The sequence below is a fragment of the Tinamus guttatus genome, unplaced genomic scaffold, assembly GCF_059628265.1.
Source record: "Tinamus guttatus ecotype Peru unplaced genomic scaffold, ASM5962826v1 Tinamus_guttatus_pri_ptg000429l, whole genome shotgun sequence".
NCBI classification, from domain to species: Eukaryota; Metazoa; Chordata; class Aves; order Tinamiformes; family Tinamidae; genus Tinamus; species Tinamus guttatus.
The window spans coordinates 367,760-388,610 of record NW_028288963.1 but is presented as its reverse complement, the minus strand read 5'-3'; the positions used below and the strand labels follow the sequence as shown (position 1 = coordinate 388,610).

The window sequence follows — 20,851 nt, the reverse complement described above, 5'->3', positions numbered from 1 at the left end:
CGCAGGGGCAGCAGTGGAAGGCACACGTGGTTCCTGCTAACCGGGGAGTGCAGATTCCCCTGGCTCAATGCAGGCAGCTGGGAGATAACAGCTCCCTACTGAACTTCAGCCGAACAGTAGAGCTAAAAATGGCTTGGAGCAATGACATGGGACTGAAATGATGTGCTGGAATAATTAATAGTACTGGAAAAGGTACAGAAAAGTAACATGGATGCCCAGGTTTGGAGCAGCCTCTGTATGAGAAATGATTTAACGGGGTGTTCCGCCCAAGAAAGGTTCATCTGATGGGAGATATCAGAGCTCTGTAAGAACACGCATGTCCTGCAGAGGGTGGGCAGCCATCTGCCCTGCGCTGTTTATTCCAAAACAAGAACCACGGGCATCCAGCGAACCAGTAGAAGGCAGCTTCAAAGCAGAGGATGTGGTTCCTCACAAAGCGCTGCAAGCTGCAGAATTCCTCAATGTAAGTTAGGCTGGATGCTAAAACACCCGCAGATGCAGACAGCAATAAAACACACAGCGGGTTATGAAATACCCCACACCGCGGCTGGCTCGGGAGTGCCCGAAGCCGCAGAAGACCCGGTTCGGACGGCGCGGGGGGCCCTTACCTGCACGGGCGCTGCTCAGGGGCGCCTGGAGCCGGCGGAGCCACCGCTCCTCGTCCTGCTCCATGTGGGAGATCAGGTTCCGCCGCTGCCCGGAGCTCCTGCCGGGGGAAGGGAAAGGGGAGAGCAGAGCCCGGCCGCCCGCCCCGCCGGGGCGCCTGCGCCGGGGTCCAGAGAGCAGCGACGCGCGGCCTCGAGGCGACAGCCGCGCTGCCCGGGCCCGCGGGGCCGGGTCCGACCGCGTAGCGGCCGCCGCGAGGCCGGGCCGAGCCGGGCCGAGCCCGGCCGGGCCGCTACCCGCTCCGGGCTCGCCCACAGCCCGGCGGCGGAGCCACGTGACGGCGGCGGCCAATGGCAGGCGGCGGTCGCGGCCGCGGCCTGCGAGGACGACGTGAAACGGCGGCGGCGGCGGCGCTGCTGCCGGTGCTCGGCGCTGTCCGGGCGCGTTACGAGGCGCTTCTCGCCGTTCAGGGCCCGTTGCTGCCGAGTATGAACGGCGGGCAAGCTCGTTACCTGCAGCACGCGGCTCCCCCGTGGGGGAAGCGCCGCTGTCACGCGGGGGAGCCGCTTCTGAGCCTCGTGCAGGAGCAGGAGGAAGGTTCTTGGCCCTCGAGGTCCCCAGCGAAAGCAGAGGGGCAAAGCAGGAGAGCGGAGACCTGCCCTGGGAGGCCGCCAGGAGGGCTGCCGGCACCGGGGCCCAGGCGTCAGGGACACACGTCAGCCACCACCGCGGCTGGGGCGAGATGAAAGGGAAGAGCAACCGCACGCAGGGAGGTCGGAACGCACCGTGAACGCGTTACCTGTGTCCCCAGGAACCTCTGTGGGACCTGCGTGGCCAGGCCTCCCCCCGTCCTTCGTATGGCCACCATGGAGCTGAAGCGCACAGGTCACTGACCAAAGCCCACGGAATCCACCAGCATGGAGCTACCAAAGGCTCCAGGAGGCCCTTGGATGAGCACAAGGCTGTTCTTGTATTTAGCACTTCGGTACCTAAACTTTAGCACCGTAAACACAATAGTTGGGAGTTACTGGTCGGGTAGAAAGGGAGGGCACAACAGTCATCACCCTACTGATTTTGTAGGTAGGAAATGTGATAATGCACAAAACAACAGGCAGTAGCTGCAAAAGTTGCTCTACTAGTATCCATAGGCACTCACACAGATCACTTCGTTGTCACACACATTTGGAAGTGGTTTTTTTCAAAGCTCATTTGGAGCTCATCAGGTGTGTTGGGGTAGGCCAAAGGCTTTATACATTGCCAATAACATATTGGCTACTTTTTAACATAGTAAACAATTCAAATCTTTGTTGAAAAGGTTTTTTTCTTATAGAGACAATGGATTTTCCAAGAGAGATATGACCCTGTGTTAGGAACATACAAAAACAGAGAAAAGTATACAAATGAAACTGATTGATAACGTCATCACTGGCAGATGGAAACATTAATATTAGCTGGAAGAGACACCCTTGCGTACAGATTAACAGAGCAGGAGAATGAACAATGGCTTTCTGATAATTTGCAGCATGCAGGCTGCATTGTGACCTATCTGACATGCTGCAAGTCATTTTTCCTCTTTTGGGAGAATTGTTAGAATTAGGAAAACCATTTAATTTTGTCAACTGTAGCCACAAGAATACTGAGAGAAGCCTCTGCAAAATGTTATCTCCAATCCGAATGGCACAGTTGTTAAATTTTTGTTTTGTTTCATTAGGCAAAGTGTTTAGTTGAAAGGCTTAAGGATGACAGAGAAAAGAGGATATAGGCATTTTCAGTAACTGTTCTTTTTAAAATTTTTTTTTCTTAGCATGCTACCAAGTTTCTTATGGTGCAGTCCTATTAGTTGAACGATTGTAATTTATATGCCCAAAGTGTAACACTGTATTTGCTGAAGGTCAAGATATAAGAAAGAATGGATTGCAAAAGTTTTGATGATAAATGTCTTGACTAGGAATACAGCAGAGAAGATGGAAAGGGATCTTACTTATTTTCACATATTAAGACTGACAAGAGAGAAATATGTGATACATTATGGGAAACAGTATTTCCTAGAATGCCACTTAAGGCAAAACTTGGCCTTTTTCTGCAAGAAAGTCTTCCCCCATCTCTCCTTCTGGCCAACCAAAACACCTTCCCCAGCCTTACCTGGAGTCTCTCCTACCTTGGTGCTCTCCATCTCAAACAAACCTGGTGATCTTCCTCTCTCCAGCCACTGCGCAGCAATCCCTTGTTCCAGCTCTCCTTGCTGCTGGGCCCCTGTGCCACGACTCACCTTGTCCTTCCGTCCTCTGCTGAGGACCCTTCCAGCCAGAGCGCTCACTGTGGAGCCACTACTGCTCCCAGCTAGACCCAGGACTGCTGCTTAGGCTGCCCCGGGCCTTCCTAAGGCATTACCTGTTACAGTTTATCATCAAGATCTTATTCTGTTTATTTATATAAATTAAATAAAAAGGCTATAATATATCAAAAATATAAATAATTTCCAGAATACATAAATACGTTACAAAAGTGGCTCCTTTTTTAAAAAAAATAACAATGTGTCCTTTTTGCCAAGACCTTTTCAGATTCAAAGCTCTCAAAACACATGAAAGTCAGAAGAGCTCACAAAATACATATAAAAGATGACCTTTTAGGGTCCAGGAGTTTGTCCAAGAGTTCCAGATGATGTTCACAACTTCTTTTACAATAGGTTTAAGAAGAGACTGTTCAAGGAAGAGATTTAATCACTATAATACCATCTCCTTAAAAAAACAAAAACAAAAAACCCCACCTCTGTCAAGGATGTGCTCTGATCGGACTACAAAGACAAGGTAACACAGCCCTCAGAAAATGGAGCAGATTATATCTTGGAGATCCCAGCACGCCAATACCTGCTACATGTTGGACACACACAGCGGAATGTTGGAATCCAGGCTTTCACACAATTGCTGGTGTTAGAGGACACTGCAAAGCCATGAGAAATAGTTTAGAAGAACAGCTGCACACAGATTGAGGAGTTTTACCAGAGACCACCAGATTAACCAAGGACAGCAAAGGCCTCTTATTTCCACAATGTCCCCTGCGTAGCAATCAGTAGGGCCGCTCAGATACTGAATAAATAACTACTTGGAGAGTCTGAAGATTCAGGAAAAAAGATCTTATTAGGGAACTAAAACTCATTAGGAAAAAATGGAAAGCAAAGATAAAGAGGAGAAGCAGCAGGGGAGTGCACCAACAGGAGGGATCTTTGCAGCTGCCGCTGGAAATGGGAGAGAGGCTCCATTCAGTAGCGTTTCCTCTGTCTTCCGTTCCCCTTGCCTTTGGCTTCCTTCTCCTTCCGCTCTGCAGCCGTGGTGAAGGTGATACAGTAAGCATCTAGAAAATCCATCAGCTTTGCCTTGGAAATCTTCATGCCGTTTGCTTTCAGCTCTCGGTGCAGTGCAGCCAGCTCAATTGGCTCGTAAGAGAGGACCTTGTGGTACAGGACTGAATTTGAAATGATGCAGTTTCCCACTGCGTCCAGTGTATCTGCTTCCTGGGCTGCTGTCTGAGAAGCTGGGAGCTCCTCTTCCTCATCCTCGGATATATTGCTACAAGAACTAAAAGTGAGAAAAAGTGCAAAAAACAATCAAGGAAACAACTGGTCATCAAGGGCACACTCAGAGATGCCCAAGTCCCTGGCTGCCAACCCTTGCAATGCCCTGTGTAGGATCTCCGACACCAGCAATTGCCAAAGGGAGGGAGGCAGAACACGCCACGTGTTCTGCAAACCTGCACATCGAGCTGTGCCGGTGCTGCCCGGCATTCCTTGCTCCTGCTGCACTACTGCTGACACACTTGCTCTGTGCAGCACCACACGCAGTGCTCACCGAGCAGCGCTCCCTGCTCCTCTTGCAGGCTCTCACTCAACCCTGCGAGGCTCCTTGCAGTGCCAGCTTTGAGCTCTGCCCATGTGCAGTTTCACCCGCGAGCATTTCTGTGCTCTCAGAATAGCTCACTAGCAATTAGACTGAAACGCACAACAGAAGAACTTACTTCAAGTGACAAAAGCTCAGGGAAGCTGCCTACAGTACAGATCCCCTGTATTCTGCATTGACACTTATATTTCCCATTTTCCCAGCTCATCTCTGTGCTGCACAGTAGACTCCTTCGTTAGTATTTTGTTCCCCTACCTCTGTATACCAGTAGAGACGTCACTGCCATCCAGCGAGGATGACGATTCCTGAGAATATGAAGATTCCTGAGATGATGAGAGCATCAGCTCCTCCTTATCAGCTGCCAGAGAGCCCCTCTCTGGAGATACAGTTGGTGTCTGTCTACAGTTGGAGATTTTGGCACGTTTCCCACCAGCATGCCCGTTAGTCTTCAGCTGCCTACGGCGCTTGGCTGGAGGCCTCTGTGGGGGAAGCTGGGAGGATGGGATATCATCCTCTGTGTCAGTATCCACATCCGTATCCACGTCCTGGTGAGTATCCTGGAATATGGCCTTCAACTTTAACACCATCTGGCGTTTTGGGAAAGGACGAACTCCAAATCTGAAAGAGAAAGGTAGGACTTAAGCCTAAGATAATGCTGCGCCTTCCACTGCTATAGCTCAGGAATGTGACCAGGCCAGGAAGCTCAGTGGCCAGCTGGAAGAGCATGACATTGGAAAACCATCAAGTTTTCCCCTTTAGCACAGTAGCTGCCTTTCACACCACCTACCAGCAGGTTTCTCACAGAATCACAGAATGGTTGGGGTTGGAAGGGACCTCTCGAAATCATTTAGTCCAACCCCCCTGCTCCAGCAGGGACACCTAGAACATGTGGCACAGGGTGACATCCAGGCGGGTTTGGAAGATCTCCAGGGGAGGAGACTCCACAACCTCTCTGGGCAGCCTGTTCCAGGGCTGTGACACCCAAACAGTAAAGAAGTTCTTCCTCATATGGAGATGGAACTTCCATGTATTTTTTCTGCTCATAAAGAGATGTACTTGTACTTTTTTTTTTTTTTTTTTTTTGTAGATATACTTGTAGAAGCAGTGCTAACCTGCTCAACTCCCTCCTCAGTTCTGGGGTCTTCATAAGGGAGTAAGCTGGCATTGGTGTCATAGGAGTCTCAGGAGACTTGTCCTTCTCAGGAGACTTGTCCTTCTCTTGACAGGCAGGTTCTGCAACAGAATGAAATTGTCATCAGAATTAGTACAGAAGGATATAGGAGGGATGATATCTTCCCCTCCTGGTGGCAGATATTTTAATGTTATCTAGTAACTGTTTAAGAAGAACTACTTGTCTGCAAGCTGCTCTACTAAATACCTTTATACTGAACAGATCAACACTTTCGTCTTCCTTGGGTCTAGGATATTTGTTTTTTACTGTCTTTAAATCAGAAAACAAATTGAGCCATATGTTAGGTCTGAATAAAAAAGCCCACTGGAGGCTTTGATAGAACTGCTGCAAGGTAATTAAAAATATATGTTTACTGAATTCTGTGAAGTGGTTCTTTCCCAAGGAAGAAAATTGCATAGGAGAGACTTGATGCAGAAGAAACCAAACAAGTCAAGGTTCTGGGGGCCTGAATTAGATACTGATTTAGTGATACTGATTTCCTGATACTGTGAAGCACAGTCAGTCTCAGGTCATGTTCTAAATCCTGCTTGTTAAACTAATTACTTACGATAGTATAATTAGTAATATATCTAATAAATATTAAGGGATAAATTGCTGTTCTTAGAGCTTAGATGGAAGGAACTGTCCTAGTAAGCAGCTGACCCCAGAAGGGTATGACCCCAGAGGCTGGTGTTCTCTGTGTCATCAGACATTCAAGCAGACAAGGCCCAGCTCCTGACACCACTAAGTGCAATCTGGTGGCAAAGAGCAGCTTGGCCCTTAGTCTTGTGTGCGTCCTGAAACCGCTCACTGTGTCCTCCAGTTGGGACCAGTGCTGGACACACAAAAATCTGTTGGAAGAGCCTACAATCAGCAAACAGAAGGGCAGGGCAAGTCAAAGCAAAGACAAATCAGAAGAGCTTTGCAGGAAAATATGCAGAGAGCCTACCCGTGGGCAGGAGAGGCACCTACTTCCAGCCAACCTCTATACTTCTACCACTGGAAGCAAAGCTTACCCGATGTCTTCGTGTAATTGTTAGCACATACATCAGTGATGAATGCATGAAAAACAAGACCCATTACTGCAAGGAATAATCATTCCCTAGCATGCAAAGTGAAGGCTGTTTGATTTTTTTTCCCCTCCCAGGTAATGTCTCATCATTTCTACAATGCATACGATCACTGTCAAAGCAGCAGCATGAATGGATCACAAATGGCTACGCTCCAACTATCCCACATATTTAGTTGCACTCCCCCACATCAGAAGCTGACTGTACCTTCTTGAGCCTGGCCCTGACTGCTTTGGATGAGAAGGCCAAAACACCCTCTCAATATAGCAGGTGAACAACAAACAGGATGATCACCTAAAATGACAACAATTTAACCTACTTCAGTGAACTCTGTACAGATACAAGCTCTCACCGGGAGTCTTTGCAAGGTCTGTCGGACAGGCATCTGCTGAAGCTGACACCTTCTCAGTTAAAAAAAGCATCTGTGGGAATTCCTCCTCTTCACTATCTGAAACTTCCCAGAATCTGGGCTTCAGGAAACTTTCAGGAGAGCCAGACTCTGGTAACTTCCTCTCTTGTTCTAGCTCCATTTCATCATCAGAAGATGAAACAATAATATCAGCCTCTTTTCTGTTCTGGACTGCAACATCCGGAGTTTTTATGACTGGTGTTGACAAAACTGAAGCATATTTATGCTTGTTTAAATCAGTGCAGGAAAGCTCTTCTGGAGAAATTGTGCTCTCTATGTTCCGATTTCCTGATGTAATGTCCTGCTCATTGGCTTTCTGGAAAGCTATTTTGGGAGACGGGAATGGTTTTTGATTTCTCTCTGGTGTTTTTGCTTCTCTGGGAAATTTCCTATCCGATTCTGAAGACATAGGTGAAGAACCAACAGCAGGATAAAAAGACACAGAAGATTTGAGAGGAGGACTGCCACAAAAACCATCCCTTTGTGGAGAGAGGTCTTTTTGTGACTTGGAGTAAGGAAGCAAATCATTAACATCAGCATGTTTTTCGCTAACAGCCTTTCCTGACTCTTTGATAACTTCTTTCATTGGAGAAGGCTCACTGTATTCTATCTGATTTTTGGAAAATAAGCATTTATAATTTTCACGCCTATCAGTATCATTGTGCAGTGAACAGTTGGTGAATTGTTGTTCTTCCAAGCGGTCGTCTCCTCCCATATTATGTGAAGCCTGAGACAACTTGAAATCTTTCCCACTTTCCCATCTCCTAACCCACTTCTGAGGTTCAAACTGACAAGACTCAAAATTGATGCTTGTGGCATTCACATTTTTGCATCCACTTGTATTCTGCATTTTCTCTTCTTCAGACAACTCACATTTGGATGTTTCCACATCACTGTCTTCCCTCAGATGTTTGAAGTCATTGCTTATCAAGGCAGATACGGACCTTTTTGCCTCTTTTTTCTCAGTCTGCTGGTTCGCACCTTGGGCTACCTCAGTATCCCTACAGATGTTGTCATCTGTGCCTTCACTCATCTCCAGTTTGTCTTGAACCATTTTTCTTTGAGTTGCAGCAAACTCATATATTTCCTCCAGCTCCTGTTCACCCACCCCGTTGTCGTCTTCCTTCTGGCATGCAGGGTTTAGCACAGCTTCTTCTTCCTCATCTTCAGCCACCCACACTGAGTTCAGGAGCTCTTTGAAGTTCTCAGCTCTGTTATCATTATCTTCATCATCTCTCGCAGAGAGGAGATCATCTTCTGGATCCACTCCAGAAGATGCCTGGCTCTCTTCAGCGCAGTCCTTACACTTGAGCACAAGTTCCCTTAAATCAAACCTGCAAGAATGTAACAGAAATGTTAATGTTAATCTCCCTCAAAATTCATTCAAAATTCCAAAACGTTATAGTTGCCTGATCAATCTAGTGAGTCTTGTAAAGAAAGTTAAATTTAATTTGTGAAACTGTTGTGCCAAATTAGACATGCAGTTTCAACATTAATAAAGTCAATAACAATTTCAGGTTTTCACTCCGTGTCACCATAATCTTCTCAGGTTTCACACTTATTTCCCCCATTCCAAACAATGCATCGCTGCCACTACAGAGGATAATCAGTTCTCCTTGATTAGGTATGAGTTTAACTGACTATCAACATAAAAGAGCAGATTTTTTTTCCTGGTCTTTTTCAGAATTACTTTAAAAGGAGGACACCTACATTTCCAGAACTAAGTGATTTTGATCCGATAGAATGTGTTTCATCTGCTGCTGTTTCAAGTTCATTATCTAACACATGTCTAGGATCATGACTGACATAACAAATTAGCATTCCCTGCATCCACATTCTGCAAGTCTCATTCAGATTAAGTGTGTCACTAGGGCAATGCTTTGAGAATTACACTCATCACCATTGCCACCATCAGCTGTCATTAAAGATCATGAGACAAAACTTGGCAAGTGTTCTAGTCATAAACCAAAAATAGAAAATCTCAAACAGATGTAACCTGAAGAAAGATTCATGAAAAAATGAGGATAAGATGCTCTTGTGTTCATATTTCACTTAAGATGGAAGCAGAGGTACTTGCATCTCAAGTGAAATGAGTTTTGTGAAAGCCACTGAAACCACAACAGAAGGTATCAGGTTAAAGTCCATGTGGCTGAAAGCATGAGGTGACCCAAAGCACACTCATATGATACAAACCTGGCAGCCAAAGCCCTCAGCTGGGGCACGATTCTAGCAGGGATGTCAGTATAAGCAGTGTAAAGATATCGCAGGAATGCGAGGACTGCCTCTTTTGTCACATCGCTCAGCAGCACCCGGCGCGTCTGCTCGTCGTCATCGTCCTTCACCTTCACATATATCCCTTCGTCGTAAACCTGTGCGGTAAAAGGAAAGCAAACAAGGTCCGCTTCCTCATAAAGGAACAACACCAGCAGTATCTGCTCTCTATCAGGCCACTAATTTTTTTTTTTTTTTTTGTGTCAAAGTCTGTTCCTATGGCCAGGATTTGATGCCTCAGAGGGAAGCTAAAATGACCAGAGATACAGAGCTCCCTGGGGAATAGGGAGCTCCATACAGCTGTTAACTTGTACCCTGAAGCTTTCAAGGACCCCTCATAAATGGTCCTAAGCACCTTGAGTTGAAACTGCTGTAATCATGCATGAGGACAAAACGAATTCTACTGATTCCAGAAAGAATGACAAAACTTTGTCAAGAAGTTGGTATGGTCTGGTGGCAGCTCTGTCAGAGGGCAAGTTCCTGTCTTCAGCCCACTACCTTTCATTGCCTTTGCAGGAAATTGCACAGGAGCAGGCTGGAAACTGTATGAACCAAAATGCTTCTGGAAACACAGAAATTACTTCACTGGCCTTGCCAAAGGCACAGGTCAATGCAGCTACCTCCATAGCACCTGTGGGAGTGACAGACCTCTGTCTGGGTTAGTTACAAGCACAGCTTGTAAATACTGTCTACTCCATAATCAGCAGGTCCAGAGTGACTTGCCACTGGATCTCCAAATACTCTGTGCTTACTGTACGGCATCACTAACTCATTTGTTGTGATCAGTCTGGAATAGATGGTCAAACTCCTGTTACTGCAAAGGGGCTTTACTCGAGGGGAAGAGAAAAGTCTAACAGCAGTACTTACCAGCTGAACAGCCCGAGGACAGCGTGCATACAGCACAAACATATGGGCATAAAGGATTTCTCCAGAGTCCACTTGAAACTGGATATCACTCAAGTAGGCGTTGTTGACCATGATATTGTAATCTTCTGCCAGCATCCTGAAAGAGGACTAGAACATAGAAGGGACACAAAGACAGGAGTTGTTACAGCTGTAAGGCATTTTCCTGGCAGATAAGGAGGCAACAGCCGAGTTTGTCAGCACTGCTGTACTCTGGGTCCCAGCGTGGGTATGGCTGCCTTTGCCTTCTTAGGACTAACAGAATCCTTATCAGTGCAAGGTCTTCTTGAGGGAGGCTGCCTGACTGTAAGTAGAAAGCAGCTTTACCTGAGACACTAATTGTTGACCTTGTACTTTCTGAACCTAGCGCAGACTGGAAGAAAGGCAAGTTTTATCCAACTCCATGAGAGGTAGTTCCACCAGAAACAGCAGAGCTCTTTATTTTATTAGCAGGTTTCTAGGTTAGTTCAGTGGGAACTCAGCCTCTCTACTTGCTTCAGTGTGTTTGCAAGGAGCCAATACCGGTTAGCATGGAAACGGCAGCACACGCTGGGCCATTTCTTCCAGGCTTCACAGGTGGGCTAGAGGAGACTCTGCACGTCATGGACTGCTCTCCAAGGGCAAGACAGGAAGCTCAGTTTGGAAACTAGTTAGGTGTTTCCTGCTCTCTTTTTCTTGGCAGGTAGGACACCTGCAAGACGGTACCCCGAGAAGGCACGCACTGCTTTCCAGGCAGGAAGCCCAGAACAGCCTTCCTGCTGACACTAAAATTACGACTCGAAAATGGGGAAATTAAGTAAGAACAGAAATATTCTGGCTGCACCATTCTCTGTGCAAAAGAAAGACTGGAAAGGAAGATAAGAGGAGAGGCATTGACAAAGTTCTGGTCAGAACCATGCAAAATGGGTGCGTACATGAGCCTGGATGAAACCCCAGACAGTTCTGTCTCTCCTGGTCTCCAGGAAGTGTGGCCTGTGTCATCTAGGCTGGGCATCAAAGCAGAGTACTACCTAAGTGCTGAGCAGATACATCCCTAGTAACTACCCCCAAATACTCTATGCACTACAGCCTCAATATTTAACCTGGTTCTCTTTGTGTAAATTATGCACAAATCTGCTTTATGTTACCTGTTATTTTAAATTAAGTAGGACAAACACTCTGAAACACCCACAAGCCTGCCTGTGGGCATCAATGAAACATCACGTATTTGGACTTCAGCTTTGCCTAGGATGATTCCTGTGAGTGACTGTAATGCTTAAACATCTCTGTTTCTGTGAAAATGAATGGGAAATACTCCATACTTCTGGAAATTAATCAAATGGGAGAGGCTTTTTTTTTTTTTAACAGATAAACAATACAAAAATACAGTGCAAATAAACAATACAAAAAAGGGGAAAAATAAAATTTTTCCTTACATTTATATCGTTGCTTCTCGGAAATCTCTTCTCTATGGGTAGAAGGGCAAAGCCACTTAGTGAAGAATCACTGGAAGTCAATTCTTTTCCTCAAAGAAGAAAAGGCACATCTCAAGTCATGTACAACCTTCTTGTAAGACAGAACGAAGTGGAAACTCTTAACTGCCATTTCTTCCTTGCCATGACAACTCCCCAAGAGACTCCTGTCCCAGGCTGACATTTCTGAGCTGAATGGTTCAGCCTCCCCCTCTTGGCTTTATCAGATGCATTTGGTTTTCTTGGCATATGACCAGCAGCCATTTGCTGCAGCTTAATAGGAGAACTGAGGGAATTTTACCCAAGTCAAGTACAAAGCGGAGAGACATTAGATTTAGCAACCATAGTCTTCACTGATGAGTGAACAGGAGACACACAGTGCATATATTATGCTAAATGGTTGGACAATTTTAAGGCTACCATTGGTCTTGGAATGTGCCGTTGTGCAATGCACACCACTGTAACCAGGGAAGTTAGAGCTGCTCTTGAAGGAATTCTAGGTGGTGGACTTTTTTCAGCCTGTACAGATCAACTTCAGGGACTGTGTATCCATGTACCAACACAACATCATCTCTTACGCTCTTCTTTCACCAGGTCTTCTCCTGGTGAAACCTCGTAAGACAGTGCTGTCGGCAAAAGCCACTAGGCAGAAAAGAGCATATATTTTTGGGATATATTTTTGCCTCACTATTGGCCGTGTCTGGGCCCCCAGCTGGCAGAAATGCATCTGACACCTTTAAAGGATTTTTAAAATAAAATTTAGAAGCTGCTGTCTAAGAGGAGCTCTTCTTAAATATTGGGATCTATGAATCATTTCAGAAATGTCAACTTGATTGTACCTAAAGCCTGCTACAGAACAATGCCCCCAGATATCACCCCCTGGATCAACAATATCATCTTGCGGCTGCTGCCACTGCTCTCCAAGTTCAGTATGGCTAAACGTGGCTCCTCACAGCTGATGACACCAGAGAGGAGGCTCATGAGGCTGCCAGAACTTACTTGGCTGCTCTACTTCCTGAGCGTCGTTAAGCTCAAGCCTCCACTGAGTTTGTGCTTCCATGGCCAACTCAACCAGTTGCTGCAGACTCTGAACATGAACCTTCTCGCCCTGAGACGAAATCTGTCCAGCCCATTCAGAGCCGGAGTCGGCTTCATCAGCAGCTTTTTTTCCAGTCTCTGGAGAAGCAGGATAATGAGGACTGAGATCAGGCTGAAGTTGCTGAGATACTTCTGGTTGATCAGATCCCACTGATGGCAGAGAAGTCTCTGACTTACAAATCTGATCAAAGGAGAGAAAAAAAAAGACATCAATTAATTAATATATTTTATAAAACTATTTTTATAAAACTATTTTTTATAAAACTATTTTTATTTATATTTATATATATATATATATTATATATATATATTTATATTTATATTTATATTTATATTTATATTTATATTTATATTTATATTTATAAAACTACAGAAAAACGAGAGGCAAGACATCTGGATAATAACAGAGTGAGACCGCCCGGTTTAAAACTGGATCACAGTCCTGCATGCAGCTTCAGGCAGTGGGATACATGGGGAAAGCCTGAAATGCAAACGCTTCACTTTACAACCCTAGGAGTGCCCACCCCCTCCTCAGTGTAACACACAAGCATCCATCTTCAGTGTGAACTTTCCACACTGTTCCTTGCTGCCTTGATACAAAACATGAGTAAAGAAAGAGAAAGGCTCTGATTATAATCAGTCAGAGAAAAGTATCAAGAAGGAACACAAGAGTCAGGCTACTGTAAAAATAGCTAAGCTAGTGGCAAAATGAAGAGGCTCAAGCCCTCTCAGTCAGTGCTCTGCTCCCATTTGTTTTGTCTTCCAAAAGCCCAAAGAACAGCTTGGCAACACAAGCCTCAGGCTCCTGTCCAAAAGGGAGAAGTGAAAGTTCAAGATCACCAAACCTACTTGTGTGAGACCAGGGGACAGGTGTGCAGGAGCAGAGAGCACGCAGAGCATGGGGTGACTCACTTAAATGGCAGAAAAGAGAAGGGCTACAGAGCAAGTAAACTGTGGCACACAAATACCAGAGGAAGGAGAAAAGAGCATCCCACCTGCACAGTTATGCAAGGTACAATTGGAGGGGTCAGTTCAGCAGTGTAGAATGATTCAGGGTCGCAGGGCCCTGTTAGAGCATTGCTGTTCCATAAAGGGCAGTCCTTGTTTCTGGGCGATGGCATGAGCCAGTCTGTTTTCTCAGATCCATCCTCCAAAATCCTACTGGTGGGAAGCCGAGGAGTGGAAGGGAATTCCATCTCTTGTGTAAGCACCATGGCGGCTCGCTCTTCAGTCCTTTTGCGGGCTGTCTCTGGATCCCGCAGCAGTAACGGTGGAGGAGTAGTTGGGCCTCTTTTACGTGTTCTTTTCTCTTTAAAAAGAAAAGCAAAAGAAACCCAAATAAATGAACAGCTGAACACATAAGCAGAGGAACTGAACCTGCCAGCTTTTTCAAGTGTTGCCGTTGGCAATGATCAAAATGCAACTACAGCAGAACACAAGATTTCTGCAATAAGTCCCAAGCCTCCCGTTACTTCTGCCAGAGAAACAAACCTTCAGGGAAGACTTATTCGTGCACACATGGTCCTGCTGGGCTGAGCTGTCAAATCAGATCACTATGAAAGCAACTGATACCTATGTGCAGGCTACCTTCCAGACCCTTTGAACAGTGAGCGTACAGTGCTTTTGGCGAGTTAGCAGCGCTTCACTCAAAAAAGAGAGAGAGAGAGAGAGAGAAGAAAAAAGACTCCAAAGCCATGAAGGACTGCTTTTGGTGCGTCTTGATCACTGGTGATGGTCACTCATGTCAAACCACAGCACATATGAATCCTGCACAGCTCTCATTTGTCAGGTCTGTTTCTCAGGTCTGTTTCTTTACTGCCTTTGACTTACTAATTCCCAATATAATTGGCAGTGGTTATCAGCAGGAAGAGATTGAGGAGAGCCACGAAGAGCAAAGTGTCTCCTATGTGCAGAACTCAACCTTCCCCCAGGGCAACTGGCTTCTTTTCTGACCATTTTTGTGCATTTAAATAGCAAACCACAGGTTCAACGTGTGTAGTTGTATGCACATATACTTCAGAAAGAAAGCAGAGCAAGGAGAGAAGGATGAAAAAGTTGCATAATCAAGGGTATGGGACAGTGAATAAGAAAAATGCACTGCAAAAAAAATAACAATGGTCTTTTCATGTTTTCCCTTTGGGATTTATTAAAAAACAACTCATCTTAAAAACATTCTATAGTTTTGAAACAATCAACCAGTGAAATAAATATAAGACTCAGAATGGATTTCAGTGAAACATCCTGCAGCCTCCCTTGGCTATCTGTATGTGGATACTTTGCATTACTCCATCTCGGACAACTTAAATGAAACAGAAGTGTGCTTGTCATCCCCTATGCCCAACAGAAAAGTTGGTAGTGAAGAGCAGGCTGTTACATCACTCCTCCAATAGTATAGCCTGAGACACTCACGGTGACACATACCTGATCCAGGCTTCCATTTGATTGGCAAGGCAGCCACGGGTTTCATATCTGCAGCTACTGCTGCTTGTTCACGCTTTTCTTGCTCCAAGAGAGAGCGTGACATTGCCATAGCAACCTGCAGATCTTCATCCTGAGGTTCCATTTTGATCCTCTTTTTCATTTCCTTGGAGTCATGTCCGGAGAACTCTTTGCGTTTTGATATGTTTGGTTGATTGCTGAAACGTAAGAATGCAGCAGAAAGCCCAAGTTAAACTAACATAACTGGATCAGAGACAAGAAACCCTGAGCACTTCAGACCAGCTGCCCCCCTTCCTCAGAGAGATTCCCATATCCAGAATAATAAGAAAGCATCAACAGTACTTTTTTCTGTGGAGGAAAGAAAAGGATTTCTTATCATGCGTGGAATTCACAGCAATTTGGAGAAAATCTTATTTTGGAAAGGTAAACATAAGACTGCAGCACTGACAAACTGCCTTTTTTTTTTTTTTTGCAAGGGCAGGAATGGCCTTAACCATCTGCTACCTCAAACCTAAACTTTGTATCAAAGGGCAAAAAACAGGTTGAAGTCAAGAACACCGTCACCAAAACCGTTCTGCCAATCTTACACTTCCACAATAAACAAGCAATGGCCCTTCCTCAGCACAATAAGACTTAAAAGTCCTTTGGATACATTTCAGGCAGGCACCACTCGCTATACTCTGAACATGTTGCTCAAATCCCAAAGAGCAGATACATCTCTGCACCCAGCACAATTCAAAACAGCCTGTATGTTTCCTCCTTGACTCTGTGGATAAGGCCCATGTATCCAGGACAGCAACGAGCCGAAAAGCTGAGGCCTTGGAAACACAGATACTCCGAAGAGACTGTATGCTCATATAGCATGTTCTGCTTAATAAGCTCAACCACGCTATTCAGCTTTATTACATAATTACCTCTCAGAGTATAAATATTTCTGACAAATTAGTGTAAGATTATTTACTTCCCATTTTGCTCCTGTCTGCTGACTCATAGTCATCCACCACTTTTGAAGGAAAGCAAGATTTTCACCAAAATCTTACCTGGGATACTTAGGAGAGGCAACTCCAAACTGAGACACCTGCAGTGCCTGAAGCAGCATTTTAGGAGGAACATCCATCTTCACAGCACAGCGTTTCAAGTGAGTAGTTTGGCTCTCGGAAGTTTGGAAATGTTTGCCACAGCTGAGACAATCAGGGATTGCTGGTTTGCTGGAGGAGGAGATCTCTGCTGCCTCCATCTCATCCAGACACCTGGAGGATGATGGAAACAAAACAAAACAAAATAAAATAAAATGCTCTTTTTGAACCTTGCCTCCTGAAATGCTGTAATTGAGCAACTCCAACTACTTAAGCAAGGTGTTTACAATACTTTCTTTACAGAGAAGCACAGACTTTTCATTTATAAAGAGCTAGCTGTATGTAATATTTTAACAGTATTTGATATTTACCACTAAGGAAACTGTTATAGAGTGCTGGCATCAATTTAAGCCCACACCATTCTGACAAAAGAAAACACAAGGATCCTTCCCTTAGCCTTCCACTCTCATTACCTGTGGAAAGCAAAGGTCTATAGTGCCTATATATAGTATTTACAAAGGTATATAGTGCATAGTCTATGTATTTATTCATCTTGCAAAACAGTATCACATCTTTCCTTCAGCGAATAGCTCAGATTTGCAAACAGCTGACATACCAAATGTTCTTAGGAAATCATTATATAAATGAATAAATGGTGTTGAAATGGGCAGATTTTGAAATGGACACTAACGGGTAGCTTTGCTACCTAGTCTGCAATTACATCTTCTCTAAGGCACTGCTGCTGAAAGCCACACTGGCCTTTCATGCTAGTGCTTCACCTATTAACGTGCTGCCCCCATCGTGTTGTGTTCATGGCTGAAAGATCCTTCTGGCAGATCTGACAAAAAAACAAGCCCTTCTCCTCTAGGCTTTCCGGGACTTCCTCCTTGATCTTCTGCTGAAGGGCAAAAGCCAAAGCACCATCGTCCTTTGTGGATGGAAGATCGTGGGTAACTGGCACAGAAGGGAGAGATGATAGAGTTAAACATCTTGTAGTGAAAGGCATGAAACTGTTACATTTGTCATGATTATTTTATTAACTTAAAAAACCCCTGCAATCTTCCTGTTGCATCTTCACATCTCATTTCTCACAAGGGAATGCACAAACAGTACAGGAGAGCACTACCCCAGGAGTGGAAGGTGGCAATTGGTTCATCGCACATTATGTATCAGAACCAAAAGGAGAGTTATGTTTTAGATGAAGTTTCTGGGAGAACATGGGGTCTTAAACATTACATATTAAACACAGGAAATTCTCATGTCCATAGAGAACCAGCAGGGCCTTGACTTTTAAAGGGGCCTTGACTTTTAAAGCACCAAAACACCAAAAAAGTGCTATGAATTCAAATTGCTACGGATTCAATTCATCTGCATAGAACATCCTATTTTGTAAGTGCTCAGAGATTTACAGAAGACACGGAGTAACTAAGGTCATATTTATATGAGCTACACAATATTGCCCCTGAGAAGAACGACTGGATTTACTGATGCTCTTAGAATCTCAACCTGTTTCCAGAAAGTAAATTCTCTCTCCAGAACTTAACATAAAATCAAATTTCAGCCTCACAAAAGATCTAGGAGAGAAGTATAGAGATCAATACACATTGATCAATAGAGAAAGCAAGTTCTCAGACATGTGGAGCGATTTATTCATCATTACACAAGCCACCTGTCCAGCTGTGAACAAAGCCCAGGAATCCAGACTGCTGCTCATGCAATCACCCTAAGCAGCCCTCAGCACTCTCCATGCACACATAGGAGCTAAATAACAGCAGAAACGTACCTTTTTCCGGGTTCTCTTCCTCGCTTTCATCAGAGGAATTCCTGCTAGCTGCAGCCTTTGGCAAGCTATCGCCCAGGCTATGTTTTAGCTGCTCAGGTGCCACTCTCTTGAACTGCTGCATTCCCTCCACCGCCAGCTTTGCTGCCCGCACCTTCGACCCAGGCAGCAGTGGTGTCTTCAAGGTGTCTGAAGAGCAGGTCTCTGGTTGTGAAGGACGGAAGGATAGTGTAGTCTGGGAACAGTCACTCGGAGCATTCACTGAAGGGGACAAAGCACAGTTTCCCAGTCAGAATTAAACAGGTAACTGAGCTGCCCAGGGAGCTCTTGGGAAGCTTCCCAAAACAGCAACCTGAGATAGTCAAAAAAATTGAACATGTTTCTACTCTGATCTTCAAGCCCTATCCATGCTTCGGACTTTCAGGCTCAGAACCAAGCAACAGGTGTTCCTAAGGAGGGGTGGTAACGAGCAGCAGGCTAACAGCTCAGTGTATCTCCGCTCTGCTTTGAGGCAACCTGTGAGATCAGACCAAAGATCTCACCAGCCCAGTTTCTGAGTGCAGTCACCAGTAGATAATTACGAAAGGGTATCAGGCAGAACAAGTACAAAATAATCCTTCTCCTGGTTGACCTTAGCTGTCAGTTTAAGGATTTCATGCACTGGTGACTGCCTTCTGGTCATCATATTTAGTCATCACTGAAAGACCAATCCTTCATGAATTAACCCAGAACCTTTCTTAATTTATTTTTTTGGCCTTGGTGACAGTCAATGGCAACATAATTCAACATTCAATACAATAACACACTGTGAAAAAAACACTTTGATATAATCTAAACTTGCTTCTTAATGATTTGAGGGATGATTTACATTCTGAAGTCGCAAAAAAAAAGGTAATGACTCCCTCATATATCACTCAGCACTTAGGTTTCACCTTACTGAAGAACTGCATACCTCCTCCAGACTTCTAAAGAGCTCTACTGAACTGAGTCTTTTCAGTACTAGCCTATTTTCTGTCTGAAAGATTTCAGTGCACGCACCTGTCAGATTCCTCTTGGTAGAGTAACTGGTCACTGTGCGCAGCTGGCTGTCAGGGAAAGCGCTTCTCCTGTCTTCTTGTGACGTCCCACCACTACTGCAGGGCACAGCATCATCGTCTTCTTCACGCATCCCTGTCGGCACCTTAGAACCCAAATTTTGTGGCAAATCTTTCCCCTTCACTACTGGAGAGCAATGATCAATTTGGCTCCCAGGAACAGATCTGCCTGTTGTAGTGGTCTTTGTCCATTTCTGAACCTTCTTTGTTGCCTCAGTATCCTCAGCTTTCTCCTCAGTATCCTCAGCTTTCTCCTCAGTATCCTCAGCTTTCTTCTTTGCCCTACCGACAATTTTTGCCCACACTACTTTAAATTCATTGTCCTCTTCATCCATGGTGCTGCAGGCTGCAGTAATGCTGCCTAGCAGCGCTACAGGGAAAGATCTCAGGAACAGTCAGGGCTGCGTCTTCTCTGGCTCGCCGCCTTCATTCTTCAGACGCCAGCACTTCTCCACTGTTCCAACGGTGGACTTTCCTCTGTGATTAATTCATCTGCATAGAATATATTATAGCATTTAGTGCAGCACATTCTCCAAGGACCCTGCTTATTTTCACTCAGCACAGTGATGACTTTCTTGTTCAGAGGATTTTGGAATGGAAGTGAAGCATTTCAATCTGCCCAAAGCATGTGTAGGATCTTCATGGTACGCTAGAGGGCTTCAGAAAGATTTACTGAAGCCCTTTAATGGAAAAACCTCTAAAAGGTGGATATGTAAGATGGTATACGCAGATGCAGTGTGAAACAGGCCTCTGGTACCAATTTGAAAGAGGACATTCTTTGAAGACTCTTCTTTGAAGGAGAAGAGATTCTCATATAAAATATTGCAGCACATAAGTATAATAGCACATATAGACCCAAAACACTAATACTGTACTTTCAGCACAGACAGACACAGGCCACATTCAAAAGCATGCTGACCTCTCCTTTGAGGTCAGAATCCTGCCTGGAGCTCAGAATTTGAGATGTCCCACTTGTATATGCATCCATATCTACATTTACATAACACAGCAAAAATGAATGTATTCACTCCCATAAGGTGGGGAGGAAAGACTGTCACTCGGAGTGCAAAATTTCATTTTGTGACACAGCATATTTAAAGAAGAGAGCCTGTCCCCACGCTGAAAAGCAGCTCACAGAGTAAGGCTTAGCAGTGCTTGGCCTTGCAGAAGAGTTTCTCGGACAGATGAGAGAGCACATCTAACAAATGTGCCCACCCTTCTTTCACCTCTGTGTTCTTACCTCCTCCTTTGGCTACTCAGTATACACTGACCATGTCTCATAAACTGTTGTCAAATACACCAGATAAAAGTATTGTCTCTTTCTTAGCTGGTTTAAATTAGCTTCTTAAACTAATTAAAAAAAAACTGATTTAACTAAGTTTCTTAAACTTTTTCTACAGTAAGAATAACAGTGCTAGCTAGTGATTTCTTGGAACAGCAATAGGTACAATAACATCCATATGGAAATGCCATCAATCCCTGAGCAACACTAGAACTAGATTTCTATTCTTAGACATTTTGATTGTCCTCTTCTTCCTAGCCATATGTTCACTACGGTTCTGGCTATTTTAATGGAGCTTTTATATTGAC

General features: G+C 44.8%; 1 protein-coding gene across 1 annotated transcript; it reads right to left on the bottom strand.

Moving 5' to 3' along the window:
• Positions 1 to 6,477: 6,477 nt before the first annotated feature.
• LOC148593208 (structure-specific endonuclease subunit SLX4-like) lies at positions 6,478 to 19,596 on the bottom strand. The gene is made up of 12 exons (XM_088531739.1): positions 19,206 to 19,596; positions 18,171 to 18,428; positions 17,167 to 17,341; positions 16,352 to 16,561; positions 15,294 to 15,508; positions 13,868 to 14,181; positions 12,774 to 13,053; positions 11,739 to 11,827; positions 10,288 to 10,434; positions 9,343 to 9,518; positions 7,186 to 8,483; positions 6,478 to 6,521 (listed from the first exon to the last, which is right to left on the bottom strand). Exons 1-12 carry the CDS (start codon positions 19,594 to 19,596, stop codon positions 6,478 to 6,480), a joined length of 3,597 nt encoding a protein of 1,198 aa, XP_088387865.1.
• Positions 19,597 to 20,851: the final 1,255 nt, after the last annotated feature.

What these genes read in the sequence shown, in the direction of transcription:
- LOC148593208 (XM_088531739.1), bottom strand. Translation starts at nt 19,596, where the DNA reads ATGGATGAAGAGGACAATGAATTTAAAGTAGTGTGGGCAAAAATTGTC. An exon ending in GGAAGAGAACCCGGAAAAAG is followed by an intron (nt 17,342 to 18,170) that starts GTACGTTTCTGC and finishes CTTCTGTGCCAG; the next exon opens with TTACCCACGATCTTCCATCC. An exon ending in GCCTCTCCTAAGTATCCCAG is followed by an intron (nt 15,509 to 16,351) that starts GTAAGATTTTGG and finishes CTTACGTTTCAG; the next exon opens with CAATCAACCAAACATATCAA.